Here is a 13,289-nt window from a genome sequence, read left to right on the forward strand (position 1 = left end):
ATTTCTTTAAATTCCTACTTGTAGTTTATTGTACGTAACTGTATTCTGGAAGACTCGTACCGTATTATCAGTTCCGTGAGCCGCATCGAGCTGTTGAAGACCAAGCTGTGGGTCGAGTTCGAGTCGGAAGTGGGGCTCGGTGAGTGTTTGTTGTGTGACGATAGATGGCGTTGTTTAAAATCTTTTACCATCATCCTCGTGGTGTTTGTCATGATTGTGTGGAGGAGACTGGATTTTATTTTTGAAAATTGTTAAAGTCAGGTAGTTACATTAAATGCATCCTGTTTGCTTTTGGCGACATTGAAAAGTATCATAATTAACATTTGGAAAATCAATTGTCCAATTTTAATTTGAAAAATGTTCCATTTGACTGTGCGCTGCCTATTCGATTATGGAGTGTTTATTTATTTATTTAAACTTTATGCACAACAGGTGGACTTAATGCCACAAGGCATTCTGAGTGTTCCTTTTTTGGTTTACTGGAAGAAATTCCGATTGGGATAAGTCCGCCATTGTACATACATATTCTTCATAATCCAACGACTGTTTTGTAATTTATTATACATATTTATTTTTTATGTGCAATAATCAGTTTACAAACAACAGTTTTGTATATTTGTTCTCTTTTCTTTGTCACAGATTACGGAGGTCTGGCTCGCGAGTGGTTCTTCCTCCTCTCCAAAGAGATGTTCAACCCATACTACGGCCTGTTTGAATACTCGGCCATGGACAATTACACGTTGCAAATCAACCCTAACAGTGGGGTATGCAATGAGGAACATCTCTCGTATTTCAAGTTCATAGGCAGGGTGGCCGGCATGGCGGTGTACCATGGGAAACTTCTAGATGGTAAGCAGTTCAGCTTTTTAGTTTTTTGTGAGAAGCACTTGTGGTATAAACGCCTTTGTGTTAGGGTCGGTAAAACAGCTCCTTAACCCTTTGAAAGTTTGAGTTCTTTCTACGGGTTTTAACTTAAGAACATCTTATAGTAAGATGGTAAGTATTTTAGCTTTTTGTTTTTGCGTATTCCCATAAGTCTCTGTGGTATAAAGACCGGGGTTTAAAGTTTGGGTAAAACGGCTACTTAACCATTTAAAAGTTTGAGTTCTTTCTAAAGGTTTAAGTCTAAGGAGTATCTAATAGTAAGATGTGAAATGAGGAATATTTATTATATTTTAACTCGTTTCCGTTATAGACTATGTGCATTCGTCCACGATTTAGTTTTGAAAGGATTCTTCTTCTTCTGAAAAAGAAGAATTCCAAGTTTATAAGTTTAAAAGGGATTACCCTTTTACGACATCCATGGGAAAGAGATGGAGTGGTCCTATTCTTTTATTTCTATTGGTCCCGGGAACCACACGGCACATTGAATATAAATCTAATCTATTCCATTCTTTTCAGCATTCTTCATCCGTCCATTCTACAAGATGATGCTGAACAAGACTATAGATCTCAAAGACATGGAGTCTGTCGATCTCGAGTACTACAACTCTCTCATGTGGATCAGGGTAAGTGATTACCGTTACTGAGAAAGAAAGAAAGAAAATATGTTTATTTAGTACAAATTACAAATTAAAATATGACAATTTACATCCAAGAATGTACCCAAAAAGGTCACCGCTCAGCGGAGCTGGTCTTCCGCGGATGCATCTTTGACCTAAATAATATAAAACATGGTACCACGCCATCTATTTCTCATGGATGTCGTAAAAGGCGATTAAGGGATAGGCTTAATCGCCTAAACTTGGGATTCTTCTTTTAGGCGACAGGCTAGCAACCTGTCACTATTTGAATCTCAATCATTAAGCCAAACGGCTGAACGTGGTCTATCAGTCTTTTTAAGACTTTTGACTCTGTCTACCCCGCAAGGGATATAGGCGTGATTATATATGTATGTATGTTATATTAAGGACGTCCTGGTAAAGGGTCAGGTCAAGAGTACCCGAAACCGCCGAGCTTGCATGAAGAGAGTTATTAATGTGGATGTAGCGAAGGAAGTACGCAGAGATCGTGGCAAGTGGAAAGAGGTAGTCTCTGCCTACCCCTCGGGGAAAGAGGCGTGATTTTATGTATGTGTGTATGTATGTTATTCCAGGAGAACGACCCATCGGAACTGGAGTTGACCTTCAGTGTGGACGAGGAACAGTTCGGGAAGACGATACAACGAGAGCTGAAGCCGGGGGGAGCTAACATTCCAGTGGACGATGAGAACAAGGACGAGTATATCAAGTGAGTATCAGTCTGCCGTGTGGTTCCCGGCACCAGTACAAAAAATAATAGGACCACTCCCATCTCTTTCCCATGGATGTCGTAAGAGGCGACTAAGGGATAGGCTTACGAACTTTAGAATCCTTTTTAGGCGATGGGCAAGCAACCTGACACTATTTGGATCTCAATTCCATCATTAAGCCAAGCAGTTGAATGTGGCCTCTCAGACTTTTCGGAACTGTTCATTCATCAATTTTAAATAGAAATTATTTCAGGCATAGTCTACGCCTTTACTTTTTTGACTAACACTTAATATACATACATACATATAGTCACGTCTATATCTCTTACGGGGCAGACAGAGCCAACAGTCTTGAAAAGATTTAAAGGCCTCGTACAGCTTTTTGGCTTGATGATAGAAATGAGATTTAAATAGTGACAGGTTGCTAGCCCATCGCCTAAAAGAAGAATTCCAAGTTTATATGCTTATCCCTTAGTCGCCTTTTACGACACCCATGGGAACGAGATGGTGTGGTCGTATTCTTTTTATTATATTGGTGCCGACAACCACACGGCACTCATCATTTATCAGGCATCAACCTTTATTTAAAAAAATAACTGGTGTGGCTAAAACATCAAAAAAAAATATATAATAATAATAATGGTCAATTTTCGTCTATTTTCTTGAATAACTTGGAAACTATTTATTTTAAAATTACAAAAAAAAAATACTTTTAAGATCTTCTCAACAAGACCTTTCATTTAATATGCCACACGATGCAGTTTTCCGAAATTTTTTTTTATTTTCCCCTTCCCCCCCAAAAATGACCCCCCATATACAGATGTCATCCGCTCACGTCACACCTTTGTGTTTGGGTCACAGGAATTGATATGTGTACCAAATTTCAATTTAATCGGTCTAATAGATTCGGAGATAATTGACTGTAAGCGACGGACGGACAGACACACGAGTGATCCTATAAGGGTTCCGTTTTTGTATTCAGACGTACGGAACCCTAAAATACCCCCTCCTCGCGTCCGTACGTTCCTAAAGCTTTTACCTTTGTCCAGACGCCCGCACCCACTTCAATGGTGATAACTGAAAATCAGCCTTTTGCACTTCAGTTAGCGCAAAAATTCCGCTGAGTTTATGACCTTTTCTACTTGCTGCAGCACGCAAATGCATCTCAACTGTGTTATTATATTGTTATGTTTAACTCTGTATTTTGTGTATGTAGCAACTGAATAAACGTTTTTATCTATCTATCAGACTGGTGATCCAATGGAGATTCGTCAGCCGCGTCCAGGAGCAGATGTCGGCGTTCCTGGAAGGTTTCGGCGCGCTGGTGCCCCTCAACCTGCTGAAGATCTTCGACGAGCACGAGCTGGAGCTGCTGCTGTGCGGCATACAGCACATCGACGTGAGGGACTGGCGCGCCAACACGCTCTACAAGGGCGACTATCACGCCAACCATATCGTCGTCATGTGGTTTTGGAGGGTGAGTTGTTCATTCTTCCTCCTGGGTTTAGTCCAGGTTGCATCCTCACCACGCTGGGACTCGGTACCGCTTTGGAGAGGAGCCCGGGGTGTGTCTGCAACCATGGATCCTGGATTGAGTGAGTCAGGTTTTACACGATCTACAAGGGGGATTATCACGCTCACCTTATCGTGGTCATGTGGTTTTGGAGGGTGAGTTGTTCATTCTTCCACCTGGGTTTAGTCTCGGTACCGCTCTGGAGAGGAGCCCATGGTATGTCTGCAACCATGGATCCTGGATTGGATGAGCCAGGTTTTACACGCTCTACAAGGGGGATTATCACGCTAACCATATCGTGGTCATGTGGTTTTGGAGGGTGAGTTGTTCATTGTTCCACCTGGATTTAGTCCAGGGTGCATCCTCACCACGCTGGGACTCGGTACCGCTTTGGAGAGGAGCCCGGGGTTTGTCTGCAACCATGGATCCTGGATTGGGTGAGCCAGGTTTTACACGATCTACAAGGGGGACTATCTCGCTAATCATATCGTGGTCATGTGGTTTTGGAGGGTGAGTTGTTCTTTCTTCCACCTGGCTTTAGTCCAGGTTGCATCCTTTCCGATTTGGAGAGGATGGATCCTGGATTGAGTGAGCCAGGTTTTACACGCTCTACAAGGGGGACTATCACGCCAAACATATCGTGGTCATGTGGTTTTGGAGGGTGAGTTGTTCATTCTTCCACCTGGGTTTAGTCTCGGTACCGCTTTGGAGAGGAGCCCGGGGTGTGCCTGCAACCATGGATCCTGGATTGGGTGAGCCAGGTTTTACACGCTCTACAAGGGGGACTATCACGCCAACCATATCGTGGTCATGTGGTTTTGGAGGGTGAGTTGTTCATTGTTCCACCTGGATTTAGTCCAGGGTGCAAGTTCACCGCTTTGGAGAGGAGCCCGGGGTGTGCCTGCAACCATGGATCCTGGATTGGGTGAGCCAGGTTTTTATACGAAGCGACTCCTGTCTGATATCCGCAACCTTTGCAGGGGAAACTAACGATTCGATATTTTATAATAAATACTTATATAAATATACATCCAAGACCCAGACCAATCAGAGAAAGGTCGTTTTGGGATTCGAACCCGGGACCTGCGGTGTCACAGACAACCGCACTAACTCTGCGACACACCATATTTAACCGGTAACGTTCTTCACATACTATTTACATACATATAATCACGTGTATATCCATTGCGGGGTAGACAGAGCCAACAGTGTTGAAAAGACTGATAGGCAATGTTCAGCTGTTTTGCTTTATGATACAATTGAGATTCAAATAGTGACAGGTTGCTAGCCCATCGCCTAAAAGAAGAATCCCTAGTTTGCCTATACCTTAGTCGCCTTTAACGACATCCATGGATAAGTGGTCTTATTCAAAATTGCCGGGAACCACACGGCACACAATATTTAATATCAATAAATTTTCAGGTGGTGCTATCATTCTCCAACGAGATGCGCTCGCGCCTGCTCCAGTTCGTCACAGGAACGTCCAGGGTCCCGATGAACGGGTTCAAGGAGCTGTACGGCTCAAACGGACCCCAATTGTTCACTATTGAGAAGTGGGGCGCGCCCGAGAATTACCCCAGAGCGCATACTTGGTAAGCGATCTTAACTGATTTTGTTCTATGTTTCTACGTAGGTATGTATGTTTAAAAATTCCCTATCTACTTAGTTATGCTTAATTAAATAAAATATGTTAAAGTTAAAAATGCACAGTCAATTAAGAGGCACTTATGTCGAAGCGTAATGATTTTGTATGTAGGTATGTGTATCTACGCCATATTTTAAATAGACCTTTGATCTATGTAATCTAATGACTTGAGTAATTATTCTTCAAATGTGCATATAACTAACAAAAAACAACCTAATAATAGCTTGCTTTACGAGTACAGTTGAAGGGCAGCCCGCATCATGGTACGCATGCGCGACGCCATTATTGTCGCGTGGAAAAACTATAGCTTTCTTGCTTTTAATGATGACTTGAAACGGGATAGCGATAGGTTGTCGCGCGATAATAACGGCGTCGCGCGTGCCGCGCGGGGGCGGGTAATGGTGATTAAACTCATACTGCAATATAAGGGGTTATGACGTCATACTGCTCAAAGTAATAATTCCGTTTCAAATCTAGGCATCAATAAATAATAGTTTAAATTTAGTGAAAAATATTAATAAAAACAACCTAATGTGCCGTATGGTTTCCGGCACTAATAGACATAAAAATGCAAATACACTCCATCTCTTTCCCATGGATGTCGTAAAAGGCGATTAAGGGATAGGCTTGTAAACTTGGGATACTTCTTTTAAGCGATGAGCTAGCAACCTGTCACTATTTGATTATATAACTATTGTCAAAAGCGAACCGCCTCCAATCGGTATCTCGATTGTGATAATTATATACTAGCTGTCCCGGCAAACGTTGTTTTGCCATATATATAATATGCTATATATATTATTAATATTAATATCGTAATTAACTCCAAGCTCTTTCCACGTCACAGCTTCAACCGCATCGACCTGCCGCCGTACGAGAGCTACCAGCAGCTCCGCGAGAAGCTCATCAAGGCCATCGAGGGCTCGGTAGGGTTCGCCGGCGTCGACTGATTGTGGCTGAGCGACCACGACTACCTCCGACTGGTGCTCACATCGGAGTTCGTGAGGCATATAGTGCCACTACTGATAGGCACTATCTTGTTATTCTTTTTGTTTGTGAGTAATAATGGCGGTTTTAAATAGAGATGCGGTGGGAGGGGGGGGGGGGGGTTTGTGTGTCCGGAGGGGGGATGGGGGGGAGACATTGGGGAATAAATGAACTAACTGACGTAGTGTTGACGTGTGTTTTGACCGTGGGTTAATAAGATTAGAAAGCTGAAGGTTAGTAAGAAAATTCGGATGTGAAATGGCGGATGGAGCTGTTTTTGTGTGAGAAGATGTAGTAGAGGACAGCAAAAAAAACCTCGGATGAACTTTTAGTTAACTGATTGTGGCTGAGCGACCATGATCACCTCCCGATTGGTGCTCACATCGGAGTTCGTGAGGCATATAGTGCCACTACTGATATGTACGATCTTGTTATTCTTTTTGTTTGTGAGTAATAATGGCGGTTTTAAATAGAGATGCGGTGGGGGAGGGGGGATGTGTGTGCGAGGGGGGAAGGGGGGGAGACAGTGTGGGACTTGACTCGGGGAATAAATGGACTAACTAACGTAGTGTTGACGTGTATTTTGTCCGTGGGTTAAAAAGATTAGAAAGCTGAAAGTTAGTAAGAAAATTCGGATGTGAAATGGCGGATGGAGCTGTTTTTGTGTGAGAAGATGTAGTAGAGGACAGCAAAAAAACCTCGGATGAACTTTTTTTTCAACTGATTGTGGCTCAGCGACCATGATCACCTCCCGATTGGTGCTCACATCGGAGTTCGTGAGGCATATAGTGCCACTATTGATCGGCACTATCTTGTTATTTTTTTTGTTTGTGAGTAATAATGGCGGTTTTAAATAGAGGGGGGGGAGTGTGTGTGCGAGGGGGGGAGGGGGGGGGTGACATTGTGTGGGACTTGACTCGGGGAATAAATGGACTAACTAACGTAGTGTTGACGTGTATTTTGTCCGTGGGTTAAAAAGATTAGAAAGCTGAAGGTTAGTAAGAAAATTCGGATGTGAAATGGCGGATGGAGCTGTTTTTGTGTGAGAAGATGTAGTAGAGGACAGCAAAAAAACCTCGGATGAACTTTTTTTTCAACTGATTGTGGCTCAGCGACCATGATCACCTCCCGATTGGTGCTCACATCGGAGTTCGTGAGGCATATAGTGCCACTATTGATCGGCACTATCTTGTTATTTTTTTTGTTTGTGAGTAATAATGGCGGTTTTAAATAGAGGGGGGGGGGAGTGTGTGTGCGAGGGGGGGAGGGGGGGGGGGTGACATTGTGTGGGACTTGACTCGGGGAATAAATGGACTAACTAACGTAGTGTTGACGTGTATTTTGTCCGTGGGTTAAAAAGATTAGAAAGCTGAAGGTTAGTAAGAAAATTCGGATGTGAAATGGCGGATGGAGCTGTTTTTGTGTGAGAAGATGTAGTAGAGGACAGCAAAAAAACCTCGGATGAACTTTTTTTTCAACTGATTGTGGCTCAGCGACCATGATCACCTCCCGACTGGTGCTCACATCGGAGTTCGTGAGGCATATAGTGCCATTACTGATATGTACGATCTTGTTATTCTTTTTCTTTGTGAGTAATAATGGCGGTTTTAAATAGAGATGCGGTGGGTGGGGGGGGGGGGGAATGTGTGTGTGGAGGGGGGAAGGGGGGGGGAGACAGTGTGGGACTTGCCTCGGGGAATAAATGAACTAACTGACGGAATATTTACGTGTTTTGTCCATGGGTTAATAAGATTAGAAAGCAGAAAGTTAATAGTAATATTCGGATGTGAAATGGCGGATGGAGCTGTTTTTGTGTGAGAAGATGTAGTAGAGGACAGCAAAAAAACCTCGGATGAACTTTTTTTTCAACTGATTGTGGCTCAGCGACCATGATCACCTCCCGATTGGTGCTCACATCGGAGTTCGTGAGGCATATAGTGCCACTACTGATATGCACTATCTTGTTATTCTTTTTGTTTGTGAGTAATAATGGCGGTTTTAAATAGAGATGCGGTGGGAGGGGGGGGGGGTTTGTGTGTGCGGAGGGGGGGTGGGGGGAGACAGTGTGTGGGACTTGACTCGGGGAATAAATGGACTAACTAACATAATATTTGCGTGTATTGTCCGTGGGTTAATAAGATTAGAAAGCTGAAGGTTAGTAAGAAAATTCGGATGTGAAATGGCGGATGGAGCTGTTTTTGTGACAGAAGATGTAGTAAAAGACAGCAAAAAAAACCTCTGATGAACTTGTAGTCAACTGATTGTGGCTGAGCGACCACGACTACCTCCGACTGGTGCTCACATCGGAGTTCGTGAGGCATATAGTGCCACTATTGATCTGCACGATCTTGTTATTCTTTTTGTTTGTGAGTAATAATGGCGGTTTTAAATAGAGATGCGGTGGGGGGGGGGGGGGGGATCTGTGTGCGGAGGGGGGAAGGGGGGGAGACAGTGTGGGACTTGACTCGGGGAATAAATGAACTAACTGACGGAATATTTACGTGTTTTGTCCGTGGGTTAATAAGATTAGAAAGCTGAAAGTTAGTAACAAAATTCGGATGTAAAATGGCGGAGGGAGCTGTTTTTGTGTGAGAAGATGTAGTAGAGGACAGCATTCAGGACAGGGAGACATTGTGTGTCTGAAGGAAAGGAAAGATATCCGGATACAAATTGATAGGACTGATTGTGGCTGATTAACTAAGAGACGTCTTACACGTTTGTTTTTTTGGGAGATAAAGTTACTTATGGAGGGGGAACTGTATTGAAGATGAACAGGATTAGAATGAAGTCAACCGATTGTCACTGAGTGACCACGACTTGTTGTTCTTTATATGTGTCAGTCATAAGTATTTGACCCGATAAATTCTTGTTCTCAATAAAGATAATGAATCGCCATGCTAAAATAAAGGTTTTTCAAATGAGCCGCTGTGTGGGACTCATAGACTGCCACACGGTAACATTGTTTACCTTGATCTGTTGCCCACTGTACAAGCCATGATTGATGGTGTAGTGTCAAAGAGTAATTATGACTTCGGATGTAATTTACGTTTGTAATAGAGTAACTCATTATGCGATCGTTATATTAAATATTATGTTTTTCAAATAAAAAAAGGCAATTTAAAATAGTTCAAGAAGTTCAAGATTTATTGTTAAAATCAATCTTTAATTTTACCGTCATAATTATTCCCTAATAGTGTACAGACAAATGTGGGGAACTAAGATATAATATGAACAATGAAATTCAAAATTTGACACCACGCCCCTTAGCATGCGCACGCGCAACGTCGTTTTAATCGCGCGAAAAACTATCGCTGTCCCGTTTCCCGTCATAAAAAAAACGAAACAGCGATAGTATTGCGCGGTGTCATGCTGGTGGCGTATCTTAACTATTCTATCAACAAACGAATAATGTCTGTCACAGACATAAAAATTATATGGAAATGGACAAAACGCATTTCAAGTATGCGTACAAAATAATAATTCGTTATGACCCCAAATAGGTTTACAAGTAAGTTGAGTACTGTTTCTTTTTTTTTAAACTTTGCCTTAGTATTGTAAAACATCGAGATTTTAAGGCGCACATACATACGTCTTAAAGGTGCGTGTGAAAATCTGTTCAGTTTACAATATCTACATGATAAGTTGACTAATGTTAATTTCACACACGTCAATTGGTAAGTTAGCACGGAATTGATTGATTAGATGTTAAATCATTTGATTTTTATTCAACGATCTATATTCACTTATTTTGACAATTAAACTTTCACGAGTTAACGACACAAACACAAAGGTCTGGTTCAAATGTACTGCATTATATTAAAAAGGCAGGTCAGATTAACAAAGAAATTGTTAAACACATTAATCATATCTATAATAATATTATAAAGCTGAAGAGTTTGTTTGTTTGAAGGAACTACTGGTTCGAATTTAAAAATTTATTTTTCTGTTCAATAAATAGACCCTTTATCGAGGGAGGCTTTGGGCTATATAACATCCCGCTGCAACTATAAGGAACCAAGAAATAATGGAAAATGTGAAAAAAAAACGGGGAAAATTATTCATCATTGAGGGCTTCAATGATGCCCAAAATAACTCTCGTAAACACTCAAAGGCCACATTCAGTTGTATGTCTAAATGATGGAATTGAGATTAAAATAGTGACAGTTTGGTAGCCCATCGCCTACATGAAGAAACCCACATTAATTAACCTCCATTGATTGATTAATTTTCGCCATTTCGAATTGGAAAATCACAGCATATTTGAATGAAATTACCTAATCAAATGGTAGTACATAATTTGATCAGACCTTTTTATAATTTATGCAAAAATGTCTCATTAATAAATGTCTTAACTTGTGATCGTATTTCTTTGCGTCCTAAACGACTGAACCGGTCGGCTTTTGCTTATAAATAAATATATTTTCATATTAAGTCGTTGTATATATTGTATTATATATAGGGTGTAAAAAATTGCTTTGTAATTAAAAAAAAAAAAAATCAGAAATTCCATGAAATGGACGACATATTGTAATATTGACAGCAATTGTTTACACCGTGTATTAAAATAATATTTATATTATATTATATGTATAGAGTCAGTAAGTTATGTTATTTACTTAATTATCTAGTTTTTTAGGTAGTCTACGACGATTGTATTAAATTGTGTGAGTTTTGGTCTCTTTATAATTTTAGTTGTTTCTGGTAAACGGTATTCTTATTCTTGTTAGTTCTTGTTAGATTCGACTGCGCATTTATGAGAAGGGACGTGAAGGAAATTGTAGTAAGGTATCTAATTAAATTATAAGTTTTAACTGGCGTTTGTTTTGTTATCTCACAACAGTCTTGTTTCGAAAATATATTAAAAATTCTTTATTAATATTAATATTTCTGTTACATTTATTTTTATGTGCAATAAAGAGTTTACAAACAAACAATCAAAATCACTACGTATTTTTTTTTACTGATTACGTCAAAAATCAATTAATTTTATTGACTTTTTTTAAATTGTATTTTTCTTGTAAGACTGTTATTAGGTTCAATGATTATTAAGGAATATATCTAGCAGACTGGTCTAGATTTGTGTGAGATTGGACAAAAGTTTTTATACGCTTTAAATCTGTAAAATAAGATTAATATAAATTCCACGAGTAATAATATTCATAGACGAATTTTAATTCGTTTTCTAATATAAAATTATCTGTAAAATTGTAGTGTGAAAATCATTAGTTAATTAGTTAGACCTTTGCCGAAATTAGATGTAGTCATAGAAGTAAACCAGAGGATGTGTTTTGTAATACGGCGTCTGGTCGTGCGGACAAATTGTAAAACGTGTTAAAATGATGTAAAAAAATAATAATTCTGGTATGTAGCTATAGTGTCTATTTATTTTTACATTCGTGCCTTATTATGTAAATAACATTGGCAGTTAAGAAATTTTTTTTGTTTTTTTTTTGAGAATTACTCTTTGAGGTTTTACTTCTATGATCACAAGTAGAATTAGAGCCAATAATTCTAAATTAAAAAAAAGAGAATATTTCTGTCAATTTAAATGGGATCCCCAAAAAGTTGGTATAACGCGATAACTAAACATTATAAAGAGTGCTGAAATGAGACATATAAATAGAAACTTTAATTATAAATAATTGAATAAGAATAGTTAGAAGACCTTGCGAGCATTTTACGAAATTTATTCCATTATATATTTAGCTACCTATATTTTTCATTTAAGCTATCCGATAAATATATTAAAAGCAATAAAATTTAAAGATCAATTTTTTTTCTTCAGTTTTGGCTTTATAAGTTAAAATTAACGAACACTTGCGTAAAATGCCCGTGACGCAACGATGTGCCGTAGCCGATGCAGTTTAAACTCTCGCATAGGCTTTTTAAAAGGATAGACCGGGCACGGAAAAATAAGGCTAAAGGTCAGAATTTTGTGTAAGTATTGCTCGATTAGTTGTTCTTATGATTTAATTTTGTGACTTTATTTTAAAATATTCGTTTATATACTCTATTTAGCTTAAGTGAGGTCTTAGGTGACACTTGATTATTTTAAGTGACGGGTCTATTCTTTTATAAGTCATTTGTTGTAGACAAATCCTGGGAAGCCTTATATTTTGTTGGCGTTTTGATTTGTTCCCTGGGAACTTTTCGATGTAATTGCATTAACAATAGCTATATTTTATAAATATTATAACTATCGTGTAAATAGATTATTGAAATTAAAAATTCATGCAAATAAAAGTTATTAATTATATTGTTGTGTTTTATTTATACAATTGTTACGGTGACCTCAACGGCTTGGTTGGTCAGTCTTCTAAAGAAATGCGGTGGACGTATGTTGAATTCTATTTGTACAAATATTATTTACAATATAAAGCTGTTTGTTTGACTAAATTAAAGAAAAAAGTCTATTAATATTTTTAATTGTGTTTTTAACTGAATAAGTAGGTACTATAATTGGTTTTGGTTCCCATCAGACATATTCAAGATACAGTTTATTTAAATAGATAATAATATGTATTGATAAGTCATATTGCATTTATAATGAAAAATAATTATTTTTTACCTGGCGTAGTGGTCTGATGAATTATCAAATAATTAACACTGCACCAACAAAACAATAAATAATTAAGAAATATAAACGTGTTTCCAACTGAACAAATGATTGCAAAATGCAAACCAAATTCCTCGGAAATATTCAAATAACTGAACCGAATTCTTTTTAAATTCCCTTACAACTGGCCAGTTACATCACTCAAAAGTGACCACAGACAACAATGCATGTTTACAAAAAGTTTACCTCATGTGTGGAGGCGATCTGTTGAAATGAGCCACAGGTTATACAGAGAAGGGGGCGACCTCTACCTTCAGGTTACGCAAATTCCCGCCAAATTGCCGACTCAGTACGTGAT

The 13,289-nt window shown here is 39.1% G+C and overlaps 1 protein-coding gene across 5 annotated transcripts in view; it reads left to right on the forward strand.

Moving 5' to 3' along the window:
• The window catches only part of LOC106136457 (E3 ubiquitin-protein ligase Nedd-4), a 32,506-nt gene extending 26,026 nt beyond the window's left edge, over nt 1–6,480 (forward strand). For all 5 annotated transcript variants that reach the window (XM_060949548.1, XM_060949551.1, XM_013337011.2 and 2 more), the window contains 6 exons: nt 640–849; nt 1,402–1,508; nt 2,096–2,229; nt 3,479–3,707; nt 5,166–5,335; nt 6,236–6,480. In XM_060949548.1, the coding sequence (XP_060805531.1) occupies nt 640–849; nt 1,402–1,508; nt 2,096–2,229; nt 3,479–3,707; nt 5,166–5,335; nt 6,236–6,338 (953 nt within the window). In that variant the 3' untranslated portion in view covers nt 6,339–6,480. The remainder of the gene's footprint in view (nt 1–639; nt 850–1,401; nt 1,509–2,095; nt 2,230–3,478; nt 3,708–5,165; nt 5,336–6,235) is intronic.
• The last annotated feature ends 6,809 nt before the right edge of the window (nt 6,481–13,289 follow it).

This window comes from Amyelois transitella, chromosome 19 (assembly GCF_032362555.1).
Source record: "Amyelois transitella isolate CPQ chromosome 19, ilAmyTran1.1, whole genome shotgun sequence".
Classification (NCBI taxonomy): domain Eukaryota; kingdom Metazoa; phylum Arthropoda; class Insecta; order Lepidoptera; family Pyralidae; genus Amyelois; species Amyelois transitella.